At 33.7% G+C, this 20,512-nt stretch overlaps 2 protein-coding genes across 4 annotated transcripts; one reads left to right on the top strand and one right to left on the bottom strand.

Moving 5' to 3' along the window:
• Positions 1–2,432: 2,432 nt before the first annotated feature.
• LOC140831142 (ATP-dependent Clp protease proteolytic subunit 4, chloroplastic-like) lies at positions 2,433–5,372 on the bottom strand. 2 transcript variants are annotated; one of them, XM_073194930.1, is made up of 3 exons: positions 4,888–5,372; positions 3,225–3,729; positions 2,433–2,717 (listed from the first exon to the last, which is right to left on the bottom strand). In XM_073194930.1, exons 1-2 carry the CDS (start codon positions 5,328–5,330, stop codon positions 3,243–3,245), a joined length of 930 nt encoding a protein of 309 aa, XP_073051031.1. In that variant the 5' UTR covers positions 5,331–5,372; the 3' UTR covers positions 2,433–2,717; positions 3,225–3,242. The 2 variants fall into 2 exon arrangements, with proteins under 2 accessions (XP_073051031.1, XP_073051030.1); XM_073194929.1 differs by having other exon boundaries at positions 2,433–2,727; positions 4,888–5,371.
• Positions 5,373–14,305: 8,933 nt separating this feature from the next.
• Positions 14,306–15,556, top strand: LOC140829850 (uncharacterized). 2 transcript variants are annotated; one of them, XM_073193132.1, is made up of 2 exons: positions 14,306–14,496; positions 14,719–15,556. In XM_073193132.1, the coding sequence occupies exons 1-2, from the start codon at positions 14,343–14,345 to the stop codon at positions 15,447–15,449; spliced, it is 885 nt and encodes a 294-aa protein (XP_073049233.1). In that variant the 5' UTR covers positions 14,306–14,342; the 3' UTR covers positions 15,450–15,556. The 2 variants fall into 2 exon arrangements, with proteins under 2 accessions (XP_073049233.1, XP_073049234.1); XM_073193133.1 differs by having other exon boundaries at positions 14,328–14,496; positions 14,728–15,556.
• The last annotated feature ends 4,956 nt before the right edge of the window (positions 15,557–20,512 follow it).

The following is a 20,512-nucleotide window of genomic DNA, read 5'->3' as shown; positions in this document are numbered from 1 at the left end:
GTAATTTGTATTATGTTTTGGTTCTTGGTTTTTTTTTACGGAGTGTTGACATGACGTCTTATACGTCAGCATTTCCTGATATAACATCAACTTTTCTCGGAATCATGTTAGCATTCTATGGTGACATGTCAGTTTTTCGAGAAAACGTATCAAAAGTCAAAACATAACCTAACTTACATGGAAAAAAAAAACTAACTTTCAATAATTATTAAATCAAAAACAAAATAGGCAAACTTAGAGGACTATTTAAAAAAAATTCTTACTTAAAAATGTTTGGTTTGACTTATAACTCATCATGCACCGTCTCCAATTTAAGATAATATCTTATATCAAATACTCAATTGTAACAAACCTCTCACAAATTTTTAAAACTGTTTGGAGTCATAAGTTTCACTTCTCAAAGTAGCCGGTTTTATAGTTGAGTATTTTAATGAATATCAATTCTACAGCTCTAAATAAAATCTTTACATTGTTGTCCTGTAATATTTTTATTGTTCAAGTAAAATATGTAGATTGGGTTAAATGGTCTCACTCCCTGTCAGATTAGTCGGTTCCTCGGGTACAATCTACATATTCTGCTTGAACAATAAAAATTTTACATGAGAAACAATATACTCGAATTATATCTCTAGCTACTCGAATCGATCAAATTGTTATTCAAATCAAATTATCCAAACCGATTTTCAAAACATCAATCGAAAAATCAAACTCTTGAGTTGCTTATATTTTTCCAAAAATAATTATGCAACAATATATATCAATATATATATATACATATATATATATATATATATACATATATATATATATATATATATATATATATATATATATATATATATATATAGAAACAAATTAATATATGCGCTATGGAGTAATACGTTACCTATACTTTTACGGTGCATTTGGTAGTGGTGATTAGGTGGGTTTATTTTTTTTAACTCACCTAATCACATGTTTGATAATGGTGGTATGGGTGATTAGGTGTGTTTATTTTTTTTAACCCACCTAATCACATGTTTGATATGAGTGATTATTTAATCAAATATATCACTCCTATGAATGATTATGTTATATTAGGTGTGATAAAATCTCTAGGATTATTTATCTCACTCTTAATCCATCATATTTTTCTAATTTTACCCTTCTCCTAGATCCAAACTCACCACCACTTCCCTACACCGACCGGCGGACCGCCGTCGCCGCACACAACGACCTCCGTCAACCACCATCAACCGCCGCCGCCGACCGCCGCCACAAAACTTGAAGGGCAATTTTGTTAATTAATCAAAAGATTATTATTTATCTCATTCTTAAAAATCATATCAAACATAATATTATTTTATCATTATCTACTTCAATCATTATTTTTATCATTTTTCTCTTAATCATTTCATTATTTTATCCTATCCTCCAACCAAACGTAGCCTTACGTTACGAAAAATATATATCTGGGACGGCCATGAATTGGGGTGGGTTCCTAATTTTTATAATCAATAATAGTGACATTTTATTTTTTATTAAAAAATAAATAAAATTAGGACATGTTTCTTGACTAGAAATTGCAATGTCCGGAAGAATATCAAAACCTACATTGACTAAATATTATGAAATTCTATAGGTTTTGAAAATATATATCAACTAGACCTGAGAGACCACCATATATGCACCACAGAGATTTATTGAAAGGAAAAAAATTATTAAAGTACATTTTTCTAAAAATAATAATTTTGGTGATCTAATTTTGATGCATCGATTTTACACCCCAATATAAGTGATCATTTGATTAAAATTCATTACATATTATACGATAAAACTATTTAAATTATGGTAAAAATTTGTGTGAGACAATCTCAAAGATAGTATCTTGTGAAACAAATCTCTTATTTGGGTCATCCATGAAAAAATATTACTTTTATGCTAAGAGTATTACTTTTTATTGTGAATATCAGTAAGATTGACCTGTCTCACAGATAAAGATTCGTGAGAGCATATCACAAAAGACCTACTCTTAAATTAATGACAAAACAACCATCATTTGGTTTCATGCACTTGGAAACATTAACTATTTACAATAATTAAACAAAACATTACATAAGTTTTAGTCAACTAATCTTATGTGCTTGAAAAGCATTAGCTATAAGAGTTGAATGCAGTCCTTTTATTTAATTAAAATTTTAAAACTTTCAATCAATGAATCGAGTTATAATATAAATAATATGATATTTATGGACACATACTTGGTTTTTTTTTGAGTTGAGGACCTGGAACCCAAAACTTTATTAGAAACTTAAAGATTTTGGTATCAGATAATCTATAAACTGAACATGGGTAGTTGAACCTTGCATGAGGGCAATGCAATATACTTGCACACGCGCAAGTATTCCACGCAGCATGCCACAAGTCGTGACATCTAATGGGACACAGAAGAATGAAGTCTAAACATTGCTGCATTCAAACATGAACGACTTTTCATTCTGCATTCTCATTCATAACAAATACTGGACCCAGTTTGTCGTAGAAAAGCAGAATTGGGTACATTACATGTGTTACAAACAAAGTATTGATGAATCAGAGACAACGAATCAGTCACTTTTACACTATTTCTGGCCACAACTGGAATTTTGAATGCTGAAGCAACCCTTCCCAAACTTGGAACCTGTGAAAAGGACTCTAAAGACGAATGCTTGATTTGTTCATCACTTCGCCACATAAACCTGATGCCATCTGGTCAAAATATACAACAAAATGAATCCCTCAAATATAGTAGCATAAGACAGTGCATTAGCAGCTTCTTGAATAGATACAACTGCTTCAGTACACTATACGATAATCAATTGCCAGTCTAAAGGATCTCTGATGAAAAGACATAAAGACTGAATGAATTTTGTTGTGACTAGAATCATCGACTCTCTCTCAAAAAAATTGGCAGATATCGAAAAATGTGCTTGTAGAAGTTATAAAATTAACCTTAACAGAAAGATACAAATCATATAAGCCATTGGTAAGTGAAATATGAGTGCATCAATATACAAGCAGAATATCAATAATTTTAGCCACTTTTAAAATTCTCAAAAATTGTTCTTTAGCTCAATGAGATAATAAATTTAAAACAGGAAGTCAAGGTTTCATTTGAAATCTTAAACATCTGTAAGTACATGTGAATCCAAGGATGTTCAGCACCAAGTACAGAAGCAAAAATGAAATTTATAAAGGATGTTTACCCAAAATAAATGTCCAGACTAATATATCTCATCATCAGGTATATCGGGTGTTAAGAACTTTCTAGGATCCTTGCTGATCTCCTCATAATTGAATGTAGAGGGCTTAACTCTTTCTGGGACAGGCTCAAGTGGAATAATGCTATCCCTATCAATAACTCCATCTATTAAGCCATATTCCACTGCTTCAATGGGGGACATGTAGCGATCTCTATCAATATCCTTTTCAACTTGTTCAAATGATCTACCGGTGCAATCAGATATAATTCCTGTGACGTTCTTCTTGTTATGCATTACCTCCCTGGCTTGAATTTCCACATCAATTGCTTGCCCACTAGCACCTCCGAGTGGTTGGTGGATCATGATTCGGGTATTAGGCATTGCAAAGCGCTTGCCTTTAGTGCCACCACCGAGAATAATGGATGCTGTTGATGCTGAAATGCCAAGAGCAATTGTGGAGACATCGGCCCTAACTAGCCGTACAACATCAAAGATGGCCATCGTAGCGCTGGAGTAAAAGAATATATGTGAATGAACTTGGAAAGAATTAGAAAATATTAAGCCTAAACCACAACTAAAACCTATTCCATTAGACAATGAATTTGAGATAGAGTTAAATCAATATTTAAAGTGTGCCTCCATCCAATGCAGTCACATTTAGCTATAGTTCAAGTAGCAAAGACTTGAGGCCATAAATATGGGATAACTTATGCTGGTTATCAATCAATACTGGTAAGATAATTTAGATTGATCATGACTCGATAGATATTAAAATGGAAACGAGATCAATCCATTGTAGGAATAAACCATCACTAATTAAGATAACTGAACTACTGTGAGCCGAATAAAAACTCTGATTTTTAAATCAATACAAAAAATGTACTACGTTCCCAGTATTCTCTAAATGGAAGGGTTAGACCAATATTTTGATATAAGGTAGATACGGGGGCAAGCGCAAAGTTGAAGCACCTAAAACAACAGAGCATAAAAAAAGATCCAGTGACATGTGCATCACATTATACCACCAACTCCATTTAACTGGAGCACGAGAATGGTGAAAATAATGAAAAGAGCATAATCATTGAAAGATTCAAAACATATCGATCACATTATATAAAAATAAATCAAATATACGTAGTTTTAGAAGAAAGAATATTCATATGAAGCCAAATTCTCCTACAGATAGACCACTACATCCACTCCTTCAACCTATCTTTCAACTCAAGAAATAATGGTACAAATTGTTGGCCTCTCACATTCAAAGTTACTGACTTTCTCCACACAATCCATCAGGAGGAAAAACCTGAATATGCCATCTTAGATACGCACAATTATGGACTAGCACAAACATTTGGCAACCCAGAAATAAGAAGCAATGTCAATCTACCAATATAAATGCACTCAATCATATTCTCGCAGTGACTCTAATACCAACTCATACTATATATTGGTCATTCAATCCTCGTAACAAGTACACATGGAAACATAATCCACCTTGTGACTAAAGCTAATATGATTTTGGGATTCCCATCTTCAGATCAACTGAAAAATAACTAGTAAAGACTGAAGCCAAGTCAGCCATCTTTCTTTGGCCATGTAATAAATTGCAAAATGAATTAAAAGGACTTCATAAAACTAAACCAATGACAAATTTGCATACATAAACCTGAGAGAGCCACCAGACGAATTGATGAACAGCCGGATATCCTTGGTCGAATCCTGAGCGTCTAACAGTAACAGCTGACTGATAATTGAATCAGCGACAAGATCATCAATACTGCTCCCCAGGAAGACAATGCGCTCCTTGAGCAACAACCCCATGGCGTCAGAATCGGCGCCACGCATGGCGGTGGCGGGAGTCTGAGGGGAAGAATCCGTGAGATGGAGCAAGAGGGATTGCTCCGATGGAGCCGCGACCGAAGAGCCGAGAGTTTGGTGGTTGCAGGAAGCGAGGGAGCATCTGAGGGGTAACGTTCGGTGGCGGGTTTTGGAACGGTGCAGGCAGAAAGCAGTAGGTGGTGTAGTTTGAGGGCCCGGGTGGTGGCCGTGGCAACTGGATGCGGCGGAGAAGTGGTGGGAGAACGGCGCAGAGAGGATGAGTGAGTCCATGGCAACACTCGGGATAAAATGTTAGTCACCGGAGATTGGTTGCAAATTGGGCATAAAAGAAGTATTATTGGGCTTGGGTTCCTCAAATTGATAAATAAAAATGAGGCCCAATCGTATATATAAAGCCCATTATTTCAATGAGACCCATTAGCCCATAATTTCAACGACATAAAAACACCACGATTTCTAGTTTGAAATCAATCTTCATTAATATAAAATACTATATAAATATGTAAGTGATAAATTTGAAATACATGCTTTTTCTTATCTAAATAATAAAAATATATTTGAAATTTATAAATTTGAAATCCATTAATTCAAACACGATTTTAATGAATTTGTTGATTTATAATAGACATCTACATTTTAAGCCATTCACTAATCAAATGTAAATTTGATATAGTTATTGGACATTATATATTCAACTATATTAAATTTAATATTCGGTAGGTACCTATTTTCCACATGAATTTGATAATGTTATTTATACTTTAGTTTATGTTACATGCACTTCCATCTTAACAATAAAATTACTTATTATATCATAAAATGAAAGATAAATTATATGAACTGAACCAAATCAAACTGAACATAATGAAAAATCTAAAGTTTGAGTTCTATTTGAATAGATATATTTGAGTTTGATGCGAAACTCGAAATATTTAAAAAAAATTTGTTCAAGTTTGGTATGAAATATTCAAGCACATTAGCGAGTTATTAAAACTATTGGTTAAATAAATAAATACTTGAAAGATAAAAATATGTTTTTTTACTATATGAAAGATACAAAATATGTTTTTTTTACTATATTTTTATAGACAAAACCTTGTTGAGACAGTCTCACAGGTCATATTTTGTGAGACGATCTTTATTTGGGTCATCCATGAAAAATATTACTTTTTATGCTAAGAGTATTACTTTTTATTGTGAATGTCGGTAGGATTGATCTGTCTCACAGATAAACACTCGTAAGACTGTCGCACAAGAGACTATTCATTTTTATATTATATTAATAAATTATCAAAACTTCTTTTAAAAACTTACGAAAGTTCGCAAATTGTCAAATAATAAAATTTAGACTCGAATTTGACTCGAATTCAATGAATTCAAATAAGAATAAAATATCTTTCGAGTCGGTTTCATTCAGTAACTCTTAAGAAGTCATATATAAAGTTGGGCAGTATTCTAATGCAACACCGTTGATAGGCATTTTGTACGGAAGTAGAAACTGGTGAATTGGAAGGACTATTTCATTCAAGAATTTGTCGTAAAAAAATAGGGGACACAAGTATAAATTGAAATCATAGTTATTTCAATTTTGGGAATTTTTAGATATAAGATTTTGGGATTTATAGAAGTTGTAAATTTGGGATTTATAAATTTAGGATTTTAGAAGCTATAATGTTGGGTGCAATAATTGTCCATGCTTGATAGAACAATTGAACTGTGGTGTTTGAGCTGATGTGCGGTTTAAAAAATTTGAATTGCACCATTACTACTAGTTATAGCTTTTGGTAAAGTGACAACCGCTCGGTCCAACAATTGGTATCAGAGCCAAGGTCACGGGTTCGATTCCCATTGATTGCAAGAAGTGCAATTATTGGGAGAGAGATTATTGGGTGCAATAATTGTCCCTGCTTAGTAAAGCGATCGAACCGTGGTGCTTGAGCTGCTGTGCGGTTTAAAAGATTTGAGTTACACCATTACTATTAACTATAGCTTTTGGTAAAGCAACATTTAAATTGATATAGTATCTATGCTATATATACTTATTCTATATCATACTTTATTATTAAGTTTGAAACACCTAAAATAACTAACTTTGTATCAATATAAATTTTTTAAAATAACAACAATATTATTTTAAAATTATAAAAAAAAAACTATATTTTTATCTAATATAAGATATTATAAAAACATTCTCTTGTCAATGTCCTACCTACTTTCCAGAATTTTAAAACTACTAAAATATTTAGGTACCATTTGTCTCGGTGGATGAGAGACGGATTAGATGACACATATTGTCTCATCCCTTGTTCCTTTGTCTTATTCAGAAAAATAAAATGTCCTTGGGCCCGACATTGATGACTAAAATATGAGTACAAGATATCACACTAGACACTTGAGATGTATTCTCACATCTTGTATATTATTCTAGATTTTTATGAAATATCCCCATACTGCCCTGATTAATTGTACTGAATTTAGGTAGAAATAAAAAACCGATTAAAATAAGGAAAGGACCCTAGATCATAAAGCTCGTTCGGGAAGGAGAAAGCTGAAGAACAAAGAAGTATGAAATAGTGTGAGCCAAGAAGAAGATTAAATCGCTTTCCGATAACAGGGTTGATCGACTGAGACGCTTTTGGAGAAGGCATTGTCGAAATACAACATATCTCGTCAAAAATACTTGTGAGATTATCATATTTCAGACGAACAACCTAATTTTTGTGCTACGATTTTTTATTGTTTGTGGTATATTTCTCTTGAATTGAAGTCCATGCTCCCAGTTGAAACCTTTTCTTATTTTTGTATACTTTTTTTCTTCTTCTTAATCTTCCAAATCATTAATCTACAACCAGTTTTGTTCTTTCTTATGTTCCACATCCTTAACCTCCACGATTTGGTAATATTTTTGTACATTTTCATAAGTAACGATGTGTACGTTGACTTCTTCAATTTGTTACTGCATGGTTACTCAGATTTGGACATTCATATGGATTATACATAAACTTTATACTAATAATTCATGATGTCACAGACATCTATCTGTCATGGGTGAAGAAGATGGATACATACAAGAGTTGATAGTGTTGCAACAAATTATCATATTTTCCTTTGTGTTCGTCACCATTGTATCGCGTTTCTACACCAAGTTTGTATACAAAACAAAGCATAGGACACATAGAAGACATGAAATGCATGATGATCCTGAAAGAATAAATGCTCAAGTGAACCACTTACGTAGGATTATTGACATAGGAAATGTCCAATGTATTGTCAATTTGCGAACGACTCGTAATGCATTCGCACGTCTATGCTATCTCGTAACCCATGTGGGTGGCCTAGTGGAATCTAGGTATATACGAGTTGAGGAGAAGGTTACCACGTTTTTTTTGTCTATTTTAGCACACCAAAAGAAAAATAAAGTTATTGGCCATTACTACCTATGTAGTGGGTATACTGTCAGCACTCATTTTCAGAAGTGCTTAGATGTGTTTTGAAACTACACCCATTACTTCTCGTGAAGCCAGATCCAGTGACAGAGAATGCTCAAACGAAGCTTGGAAATTTTTCAAGGTACAATGATTTATCCTCGATTTAGTAAAAATTTGGTAGATACAGGTCCTTTCCTTTGTTTTTAAACTACACCCGTTATCGTTAGCTATTTGAATTGTCGTCGATTATGTGTTTTGACAATCTTTGCAGGGTTGTCTTGGAGCATTGTATGATACCTACGTGAATGTTCAAGTACCTAATAAAGACAAGCCAAGATACCGAAATATACTAGTACAATGGCTAACAAGTTTAAGAAATCTGAAAAAATTCGTCGGGTGGGGAGTGATCATGAGTAAGAAGTATTGATACAATCATTGAAAGAAGCAATTGCAAATGGCTGGAAAAGTGAGAACGATTTCAAGTGTGGCTACTTGAATTTCCTTGGGAAGGCAAAAATGAAAATATTCCCAGGGACCGACTTACGAGGCTGTCCACACATCAACTCAAAAATTCATGTATGGAAAAAAAATCATGGCACATTAGTAACCATGTTGCGTAGAAGTGGAATGGGGTGGAATGATACACAAAAAATGATCGAGGCGTCGGATGAACGTGGGACACATTTGTCAAGGTAACGTTTACTTGAAAGTAACAAAATTGTTTACTTTTTTATTTTACATTACAAATTATGTTTGTAAGATATTAAATTTAGAAAATTGATTCTATTTTATTGAAAAACAAATTGATAGATTAATAGTAGTGCCAAAACATAGCGATTCAAGTCATGACCACATTATATATTGGTGTGAAATATTTGGATTTGATCGTACAACAGGGAGAAGAACATCGACCTTCGCAACTGCAGTTCAAAAAGTTCTAAACATTGACGATGTCATAGGAGCTGCATGAATATAGGATTCGAAAACATACCTTTGAACATGGAGGGTGGGTGGTGAATCTAATTATGTTGCAAATACGACCTCATTCACAGCATCGGAGAATCAAAATGAAACTAAAAAGAAACGAAAAAAAGCATTGCAAGGTGAAGAATTATTTGTTGATGCCATCAATAACTTTACTGCTATGACAAAAGAGGCAATAGCTGATCTTGGTAAACGTCTTAGTCACGACTATGAGATCGTGATGCCTGTTTCAAAGGATGTACTGGATGTGTTACAAAAGATTCCTGGACTAAGCAGGGATTGATAGAGAAACCAAAGAAGTTAGCATTGTTCTTCAGTCTTCACGATGATGGAAAATTATCGTTTTTGCGAAGGATTACTAAAACAGATTGACAGTGCTGTGTTGGTACTATCTTGTTTCTGTATGTGTTACCTTCCCCTTTTGTTGATGTTGTATTTCAAGATATGTATTTCGCTATGTGCAAGTAACTGTGCTACATCATGATATGTGTCTTCCACTCTTTTTCAACATATATATGGACTTATTTAGGGAAGATATGTGATATGGTGTTGATATAATTTTCAGGTGAGTTGTTTTTAGTAATATTTGGTTAGCTTTCCATCCGTCATTAATTCTTGTGTTTCCCCCAACCTCACTGCATGTCCTTAGATGTGATAAATTGTATTATTGTTACCAATCCAACTTTATGTCCATGGTAACTTGTTTTTTACATACACGAGACATATTTCATTGCACACCAACTCCTTCTCTGTGCATGGAGAATCGAATTCTAAGCAAAGTTTTAGGCAACCATGTAATATTTTTGTCCAATTGTTCTTCTCAATGTGGTTTGAAAGATTTTAAATAAAAGAAGAAGATGATGATGAACTTGTAAAAAATATGAATGTCTTGATAATATACAGTAACAAATCACTTCCTCTCACTTCAAAACACTGAATATGAATGTATAAAGTTATTCTTTTGATTCAGTTGCTTTTGTCTCCATCAGAAATGATAATTTGAAGATTGCAATCACACATACTAAAATAAAAGGCATTAATAATGAAAAATGCTTAAGAAACATTATGCAATTACATTTGTACTTAATCATTAATAAGGTGTGAGCAAACCTTTATCATAAGCTTCACAACAATTACACAAAAGCAGCACATCAAACTAACTAGTGCCATCTAACTACGATATCATATATACATTGTTGGGAAGCCACAAATACACAAAAAGAGGTCATACACAACATTATAGTCAATATCCAACAAGAATCTCAGCCACAGTTTTTCATAGGTGAGCAACTAGATTGTGAGCTTTGGATATCAGTTTGTTTTCCATCGCACTCGTTACCTCCACCGCCCACCATGTTTGGCACATTGATGCAATCCAAAGTCTTCATCCTGCTTGCTACAGTCGGCAGGTTCAACATTGACAAGCACATCATTCTTTGCTGTCAGCCTCTCCTTATCACATGGGGATTTTTTTTCTGCACAAGAAACAAATACATCTTGGACACTATTGGATTTTTTACGTTTAGGAGGTGATGGTAAAATCTCAACTTCATCGTCTGAAGTGAGATAAATATACCCGAAGTCTTCTTTCCAATAACTGGGCAGCAGGTATTTCCAACTACTTGTAACACTGTCATCACTCATCAGAAGCTTGTGTCTTTTTCTTACTCATTGTCTCGTTGAAGTAGACGAGGAAGAATGATATTTCAATATAATATTAGGTCTTTTCTGTGCACTTGATCTCATTTGGTTATAAGCTTTAAATAGAAAACTTGTAGACACAACTAACTCATTAATGCCAGCCAAAACACAACAATCAAACTTGACTTAATTTGATTTGATGCATGGAGTTATAAGATTCTGCACGAAATGAATATGCATTCCTGTAGCACATCAAGATCAAATCTTTTGGTTGTTGGATAATGTAAATGCATGTAATAATTTACAAAGTTACTTCATTTATATAAATGCTACACGGACACATTTTCTGATGGAAAAGATGACCGATATGACAGTTACAAAGATCATAGGTAGGAAAATAGACACATGAAAAAAAAATTGGTAGATGCTACATTAATAGTGACAAATACATGACATCTGAAGAAGCATATGCACCATCTTAACAAATCTGGTAGTTGGTGCTTAATATCAATTAAAATATTACATCGGATATCACAATGTATTAGTAGACCGAATAAAAAATGAATATGCATTAGTAATCTGCATTAAAATCCAGTGTCATGGTTGGTGGATGTAAGCAAATGTAGATATCTTGCATTAACTTGATTGAAGTACAAAGATTGTTACATTAACCTTAGTTTTTTTCCAAGGAAAAAAAAACTGCGACAACTCATGTAAGAAGCAAGATAGGTCAAATATAAACCCACGATAATGATCCCAAAACATTAGCAGCTTAAATGATCCAAATGCATAGTGGTATAACACAGAAACAAGTTAAGCCATGCAACTTACTTGGACACAATTAAAAGTAATATTACTAAAAGGATGACACAAAGCAATGGGGAAAAACAACCAAAACAACAACATATTTGCTCTCTAGTTAATTTTGGGGGTGGTCGGACCTGTGTTCGATGTTCGATGTCGATGAATCATCTTTGTTTGACGACTCATTGAAGGGAGGCTCATTGTGCATGTTTTTTCTAATATCAAAGTTGGTCGATGGTGCACCACTTGACACACTTCCGTTAAAAGTTGGTTCCATATTAGGCATGCTATGGAGTTCATGGAATTCGTCATACCATATAAATTTGTTTGGATGCTTCAAAGATGTCGGGCAGATGTAGTAATACTTCTTGGGACGGCTAGAAAATTCTACAGCCTGCCTTAGAATCATTATCCCATGCCCGCACTGACATTGGGGTGAATTTCGTAGGTCCATAACAAACTGTATAGTAAATGTTCAAAATCATATATCAAGAAAATTGCATTGAATAAGAGTGTATTGAAATGAAACTATCGAATAAACAAAATAATCAAACTTGGTTCGTCTCCAAACCCGTTTCTTCACTAACATGCTCAACAATAGTGTGTCAACGTCAAAATTTTCAGCTAAATAAGTTCGCTTGACATATTGTGGACTGCTTAAAAGTTTACACATCATCTACATTATTTGACATCTATGAACTAAGATAACCATTATTCTTACTATGGAAGATGTTATAAAACTATCATTGGTCGTAAACATCCGTGCGCTGAACATCGGTTAACAATAAATTGACACTATTACAACATAATTAACAATATCATCCAAATTATGTTATCCCTAAATCAAAGTTGAAAACAAAAACACTAAGAACAGTGGGAAGAAGTTTTGTCAGAAAAAAAACTACATGAACTGATGAAACAATCACTTCTACTTAAAAAGCTGAAAATGTTACAAGATCTCTAACAAAGACACAAGCTTCACAAACCTAGATTGAAGTCGAAAGCCCAAGAAAAATGCAACGAAGAAATGAAACAAAAACAAGTTGCAAGTTGGAAGCCCATTGTTTTCTTCGCCACTATTGTTGATTCACAAGCTGAGCTAATTTAATGTTTGCAAGAGAAGGAGAAATAGAAGGTGACATGCAAGTTTGAGCAAGTGATTTCGAAAATGGGAAAGTGCTTTACTTGCAGAATAATTGTGAAAGTAGAAAAAGAACTGTACACTTATTTCGAAACATGTGCAAGGGCATTCTAGTACTTACGACTGATTTTATCGTTTTCTTTTATTTATGTGTGTTTGACATCATATATTTTTCGCACGTTACCATACACTGTATAACATATCATATACAGTTTAGTGATCCATATCTTAAGTCTTACTAGCACTAATATATCATATCCTTGGTTTAATCAATCACACATATCAAACGGTCTCTTAATGTAATCATTGTCCAAAATTTTAAATTATTATATCATTTCTAATATTAAAAATTATCATCAAAAACATAAAATAAAAGTTAAAATTAACACAAAAATTATTCACATATATACACGCAAAACACATTAAATGATATTTGATTTTTTATGATTACTGCAATTGAGATGTAAAATAATATTTTATATTCATATATAAATATGGAACAAAATTGCGCCAAAAGACTCAAAACTCGTTGGCAAAAACTTGTGTGAGACGGTCTCACAGATCATATTTTGTGAGACAGATATCTTATTTATGATCATCTATGAAAAAATATTATTTTTATGCTAAGAGAATTATTTTTTATTGTGAATATCGGTAGAGTTGACCCATCTCACAGATAAAGATTCGTGAGACCGTTTCACATTAGACCTACTCAAATCTTTTTTATCTTACGTCTGAAACCGGTTAATGTGGAATCAATCCAGTCCGTTAATAGGATCCGGTAAACTCCAATATTGTTTGAACTATTTTTAAAAAGAATTTTGATATTTTGTTGTTTAATAATTATCACATGTAGTCTGCATATAACAAATAATATATTTAATTTTCAAATAAATTGTTTGATAAATTATATGTTTAAGTACACATTGATTGAAAATAAATAAAACTGATTTTAATTCGATCTGAATATGTTCCTACACATTTCTAATTCGGTCAATAATATGATCAAATCATGTACAACCCGTTTCATTTTGACTCGTTTTTGGATTAGATAATATAAAAAATCCGATAAATATGAAACCGGTTTAATCCGATATTATGTTAAATTGATTTGGTTCAACTACTATATAATCCAAAACCGATCCAATCACATCTGGTAGCATGCCTGTCGTATGATCCCATTTTCCTGATATATAAACAATAGTAACTACTATTTTAAAACGAATGGCGGAGAGAACAAAGTATCGATTCACGAAGTTCGATTGGGCCAATTAAAAGTTTGTAATGGGCTACTGGACTAATGAACTAGTGGGCTTGGGCATTAAATTACATTCGCCTGGCTTTGCTGTTATGTCCCTCGTTTCTTCTCCCCCGTCGAAGCCGCGACGTGGCTGCGCCACGGCAGCTGTTAGCCCATCCCGAAGTAGCGGCGGAGGCGGTAAGCGAATATTTTTTTCTATCCTGTATTTATTCTTCTGTAGTTCTTCAGTCTACGTTGTCTTCTAGTTTTGAGTCAAAGTGGGATTGGGGATTCGGAAATGTGATTGAAAAAAATTCACAAGTAGCAAATTGGAATGCTTTTATGCGTTTAAGATTATCATAACTTTCGTTGATTACTTGAGAAGTCAGACTTTTGATTGCTTATTGTTATTATTCTTAGCTGTTACAGGAATGAGTCGATCCATTGGAGCTCTTTCCCTTAAGCGGCAAAGGCCTGAAACAGATCCCCCAGGCCTGGTCGATGCTGAACGTGCCATTCTCAATTCAATCAAAAGCAAAAAGGATTTGGGTATCTGGGTAAGAGACATCAAACTAGATACCAAGCTAACCGATCATGTAGTGAACAAATCACTCAAGTCTTTGATAGCTAAGAAATTGGTGAAAGAGGTGATCAACATCCAGAACAAGGGGAAGAAACACTACATGGCCTTCGAATTCGAGCCTTCCAAGGAGATAAGTGGAGGCGATTGGTACATAGATGGGAATCTTGACAAAGAACTTATTAACGTACTCCAACGGCTGTGCCTAAGGTACATGCTGGCTCAGAGGGTTGCTACATTGCAAGGGATTCATAACGAATTGAAGAAGAACCCAGTGGTGAATTTCGAGCTCTCTGCTCAGCAAACTGCGGAGATACTGAATTCCATGGTTTTGGATGATGAGATTATAGAGGTGAAAAGCACTGGATTGGGGGATTATCATTCGATACCCATCGGAACGATTTGCTACCGAGTTGCAAGTGGTGCCGGGGCCGCCAAAGGCTCCAAGGTTGGTGTGTTTGCTTCAACTCCTTGTGGTGCTTGTCCCCGGATTAGTATTTGTACACCCGATGGCGTAGTTTCACCAAGTAATTGTGTTTATTATAATAAATGGTTAGACATTGAATTTTGAATCCTTAATGGTGTTTGTCTCATATGTAAATGTGAAGATAGCAATTTGATCCCTTAGTGTGAAGGTCAGTTTCTTGTGTTTGGGGAATCAAAGCGTTTCATTTCAAACTTGAGGGATTAATCTTGATTTAGACGCACTTTAAACAGCATGCTCGTTACTCAATGTGTGCCATAAATGGGGATTTTCAGGTGGGGTAAATTTTGAGTTTCAATAGACAAAATTCGTAATGTTTTAGAATCATACATAAAATTTGTGAGGTCCGGGGCTGAAGAGGACGAAGGTGATCGTCAGTGTCATGAGGTTGCACGGACAATAAGCGGCTCTTTACAGGCTTATAGGTGAAGGTAACTGAATAGACCGATCTTACATCGAAAAGATATGGATTCCAAAAACTATTCAGGTATGAGACGATGCAGTTGATGAGTACTTAAAAGATTTGATATTTAGTACTCATATAAAGAAGGTACGCATCTTCTTTTCTGGAACTAATCACATAAAAACTCTAAAGTTAAGCATGCTTGACCTTGAGATAATTCTGGGATGAACGATCATTTGGAAAGTTTCATAAGGTGCATGTGAGTGAAGACATAAACACGTTTGAAAGATTCGTCGATATAGTGAGGATATTCGTCGAATCTGAGACGTTACAAAATGAGTTTATTTAGTCATATAGAAAAAAAATAACAGTAATAGATTATAAGATGACAACAATGATTTAGCATTAAAGAGAATCAAGAAACAAGAAAAATGTGACGAGTTTAGACCAAATAACATTTGGGTAACTTTACAAAAAGAAAGTGCGACTTATACGCCTGACTTCTGCGTATGTTATTGCGAGGGTTTCAACATTACAAGTACACTGAACTGTTAAAAATATATCTATGAAAGAATGACTCATAAGAATATCGGCTGTCTTATAAATGGTAAGTTGAATTTCAGCCGGTGGTTATGTAATTTTTACAAATTTGAGTAGCCCTCAATTGGTAAAATGAATGTAGACACCGACCATTATAGCCAACACCAATGTCCCTGATTGCCTTGACTCGTCGGATACAACCCAATGGAGCAAAAAGAAGAAGAAAACCAGCAAACATGCCCATCCAAGCTCTTCTCCGTTACAGTTTAAAGAAGGCAAATAAGCTGTCGTCGCCAAACATATGATTAAAATCAAGACAAGAGGTCCAAGAAGCATTGTTGTGACCGTATAGGAGACAAGTACTAGCACGAGAGGTAATATAATCGAATGACTGGTTGAATAAAACGCGAGTAGTAACACAACAGGTATAAACACCACACACGTGAAGATTGCATTTTCTGAGTCAGAGACTAATGGGAGGTTGAGATTGATCGCGGAGGAGTTGCCCCGGAGGAGAAGGCCTAGTGCCACCACTAGAAGAAGTGGGATTATGGGAGACGGCCCTTTTGAAGTGTTGGAAGCATGGTCAAATGAGTCAGCTGTGTCACTCATTATGAATCAACAAACCAAGGCAGGCCGTGTTAATTACTACTTGTGAAGTTTTGGTTATTGCACTTATTGGTGGAAACTTTGATTCAAGAAATATATATAGGAATAGGAAAGTGGGTGCCATAGCATATGTATATATTGGGAAAAAATTATATGTTTATGTAATTTTCTATAGTTAATTTCATTGTTTTGTCACGATTTTTAAAGATATCAATGAAAAGAATCAATTTTAAAAGTTGAAACGAGATTTGGATGATAATCATACGAATAAACGATCTTTGTATTTCTACTGGAATTCGGGTGATTGTGTGCATTAAGGGAGGAAAAATGGCATATTTTTAGAAGATAATTAAACGTCAAGAATCAGTATCTGATATGCATGTAAACTCAAAGTAAAGGCTGAGTTGTGCATGACTCCAAGGAAAGTTTCAAATGCATGGGACAAATAACTTGTGATGCCATAGATTTGACCTTTCCAGACAAAAAAATAGGATTTAGAACGAGATTTTTGTCAGTTCTTGTGTCTGGCCTGCGCCTAATTACTACATACGCCATTTGAAATGATCAGAATGTGCATATTTAAACTGTCTTGCCATAAAACTGCAGCCTTCTTTCTGGAGTAAGCTTTTTCTTGGTGGGCATAATGATGATTTTAACCCTCCAATATAAGAAGTTTCATTTGGACAGAAATGTGGATCGGACAACTTGGAGAAGCACGGTATGCTTGTAAATTTCATTTCATTTTATTCTTATAGTTAAACAACTCAATGTTTCAACAGGATCGCAAACCACGGTAATCGACTCATGACCAAGCGAGAAACGCAACAAAAACATCAAAAGTCTCCATCTCCAAATCAATCTGTTATACGCTTACTGGATCATTCCATCTCTCTTTTGTAACAAATCTCACCTTTAGACGATTACGATACTACTCGTATCTAGTATTCATTACATTGATAAACCTGATTTTTATCAACAAATTTGTGGTACTACTTTTAGAATCCAATCCCGGCTTTTCATTTCTACGGGGGTAAATGATTATAATTATGTTCCCTTGTGCTCAGAAACATTATCCACGTCTGGAATATGGTTCTCACTTTCTGCAAAAATGTGAGAATCGTTTATATCTTTCGAAGAAAATACACCATTTGATTTAGAAATCCCGGGACATAAAATAATGTAAAAAATAGAGGATAACTAAATGAAAACCATACGCAAAAAAGTTACTAGAAGAGCGGGTTACCTATAAGAATTTGGAATTGCTATTCACTGGCCAAGACTAGTTCTGATATTTCACTTTTCGAAGGCGTTGAGGTTTCAAGAATCTCTCCATAACCCATGCATCAATCTCTCCATTTCACTTTTTTTCAACTCCATGAAAAAAAGTTGCCAGTAGTTTCACATGTAAGCATTGGTTTGGTCTCTTCCATACACCTTCGATCTTTGATACCTTCACTGTGACAAGAAGACTGACATTCAACAACATATGTTGTCATAAGATATCCTCTGTTCATTTTCCCACGTCGGTAGGATAAATAACCTAGGAATTGTACATATTGGTTTGGAAAATCCTCCCCCTTGAGCTAGCTTTTGGGTTGAGTTAGGTCCAAATTTCAATCTTAGCATGGTATCAGAGCCCGGGTTTCACCGTTAGGTGTTGGACTGCCTATAATTAGGCCACCCGTTCTGCCCATAATTAGGTCATTTGTAAACTCCACGCTCCAGATGTTCATTCCTGAGCGTGAGAGGGTGTGTTAGTTGTCTCACATCTGTTGGATAAATAACTTGAGAATTTTATATATTGGCTTGGACAATCCTCCCCCCTTGAGCTAGTTTTTGAGTTGAGAGTCCAAGTTCCAATCTTAACATCTTCCATTACCATAGTCATATTCATCTCCAGCATCTTCAAAGAGAGAACCAATATAATATCTAATTTTTTTTGTATTGTGAAATTATAATATGTATATATGCATTCTTGTTAAGGAGCAATGACATTCGACCGAGGATTTGAAATTCAAATCCACCTAATATTTCATTCCGAATAATTCAAATGTGGCCCCAAGTAAACTATTGAATAAATCTAACAATTTTTTAAATTTTAAGGATCCTTTTGAAATGTCGTAAAACTTCCAGGTCCTTTAGCTAATTTCCACCTCACGACCTTGTCGTTTCTTCCACAAACATTCTTCAACAAACCAATCAATGAGAAATTGAGATGGCGTGGGCAGGCGAACGTCCAAGTGAGATGACTCACCCCCTATCCATTATATGCCTAATAAAATAAAAAAGCATCTGAAAAATTTATTAAATTAATGTCAAATCATAATATAAAAATATTTATATCCATATAAAAAAATTATATTATATATATATTAATATCTTATTATAGTTTAGATCTTTTAATTAACTTTTTTTTAATTAATTATTAAACTTGAGATGAAATTACGCTTATATGCTAACTCAATTTTCAACGAGTAAGTCTTGTAGATAGTCCTACGAATCTTTATCTGTGAGGCAGGTCAACCTTACCAATAGTCACAATAAAAAGTAATACTCTTAGCATAAAAAGTAATACTTTTTCATGGATGACCCAAATAAGAGATATGTCTCACAAAATACGACTCGTGAGACCATCTCACACAAATTTTTGTCATTCTCAACATAACAAAAATTATTAGACAAATAGTCATTTTATATGCCCTCTTCTTTCTTCTTCTGTCTTTAGATGTTTTATTATTTATTAAAATAACACTTATTTTGTGTCTTCTATGTTTTTTTATTTACGAAAATGTCACTCTGTCTTTGTAAAATAAAAAAAAATTCTGTATCTATTGCATTTTGATGCCTATTTATTTACAAAATGTAATATGTTTTTCATTTTTAAAAACTTACCATTTGTTATTTATTTTCTATTTTTGTTTTCATTAAAAAAAATTATACAAACTAGTGTTAAGAACACTGATCAATAAAATAAGAGGCAAACCTTGTGTACGTACTTTTTTTTTAATATAAAATGACTAATATCTGTCTCTTGTCAAATGGATTGGCTCGTCCTATCACCATCCCTTAATAATTGGATAACATTATACACGTTTAAAAGTAGGTATACAATGAGAGGTATTCGATAAGAAAAATAAGTGAGAAGATGATAGTTGTTGTGGGGCCTCTTCGTCCAGGGATGTCAATTCGAGTGAGTTGAGTGTGTTGGTTGAGGTTGAGCAATAGTACTATTCAAAAATTGTTCAACCCGAATCGAACTTGAATCAACCCGAAAACTCTCCATCCAAACATGAATTCGAATCAACCAAATTAACTCATCAACTCGTATAATCCGATTTTGAATTTTTTTAAGAAAATTAAATAAAATTAAAAATATTAATAATAATATTTTAATTTAAACATATAATAACAAAAGTTCTCTCGTATATGTGATTTAAATTCGAAAGTTTAATCGTAGAAAAATAAAATATATTTACAAATCAAATAAACAATTATTTAAAAAATAAAAAAATGTTCAAAATAAATATTAAATTATGAAAATTTATCATATAAATATATATAAATATTTTTCCAGAAATAAAATATATAAAAAATGTAG

The sequence above is a fragment of the Primulina eburnea genome, chromosome 4 (assembly GCF_022965805.1).
Source record: "Primulina eburnea isolate SZY01 chromosome 4, ASM2296580v1, whole genome shotgun sequence".
NCBI lineage: Eukaryota > Viridiplantae > Streptophyta > Magnoliopsida > Lamiales > Gesneriaceae > Primulina > Primulina eburnea.
Note: the sequence above shows the minus strand (reverse complement) of the source record. Positions and strands in the feature narration are given on the sequence as shown.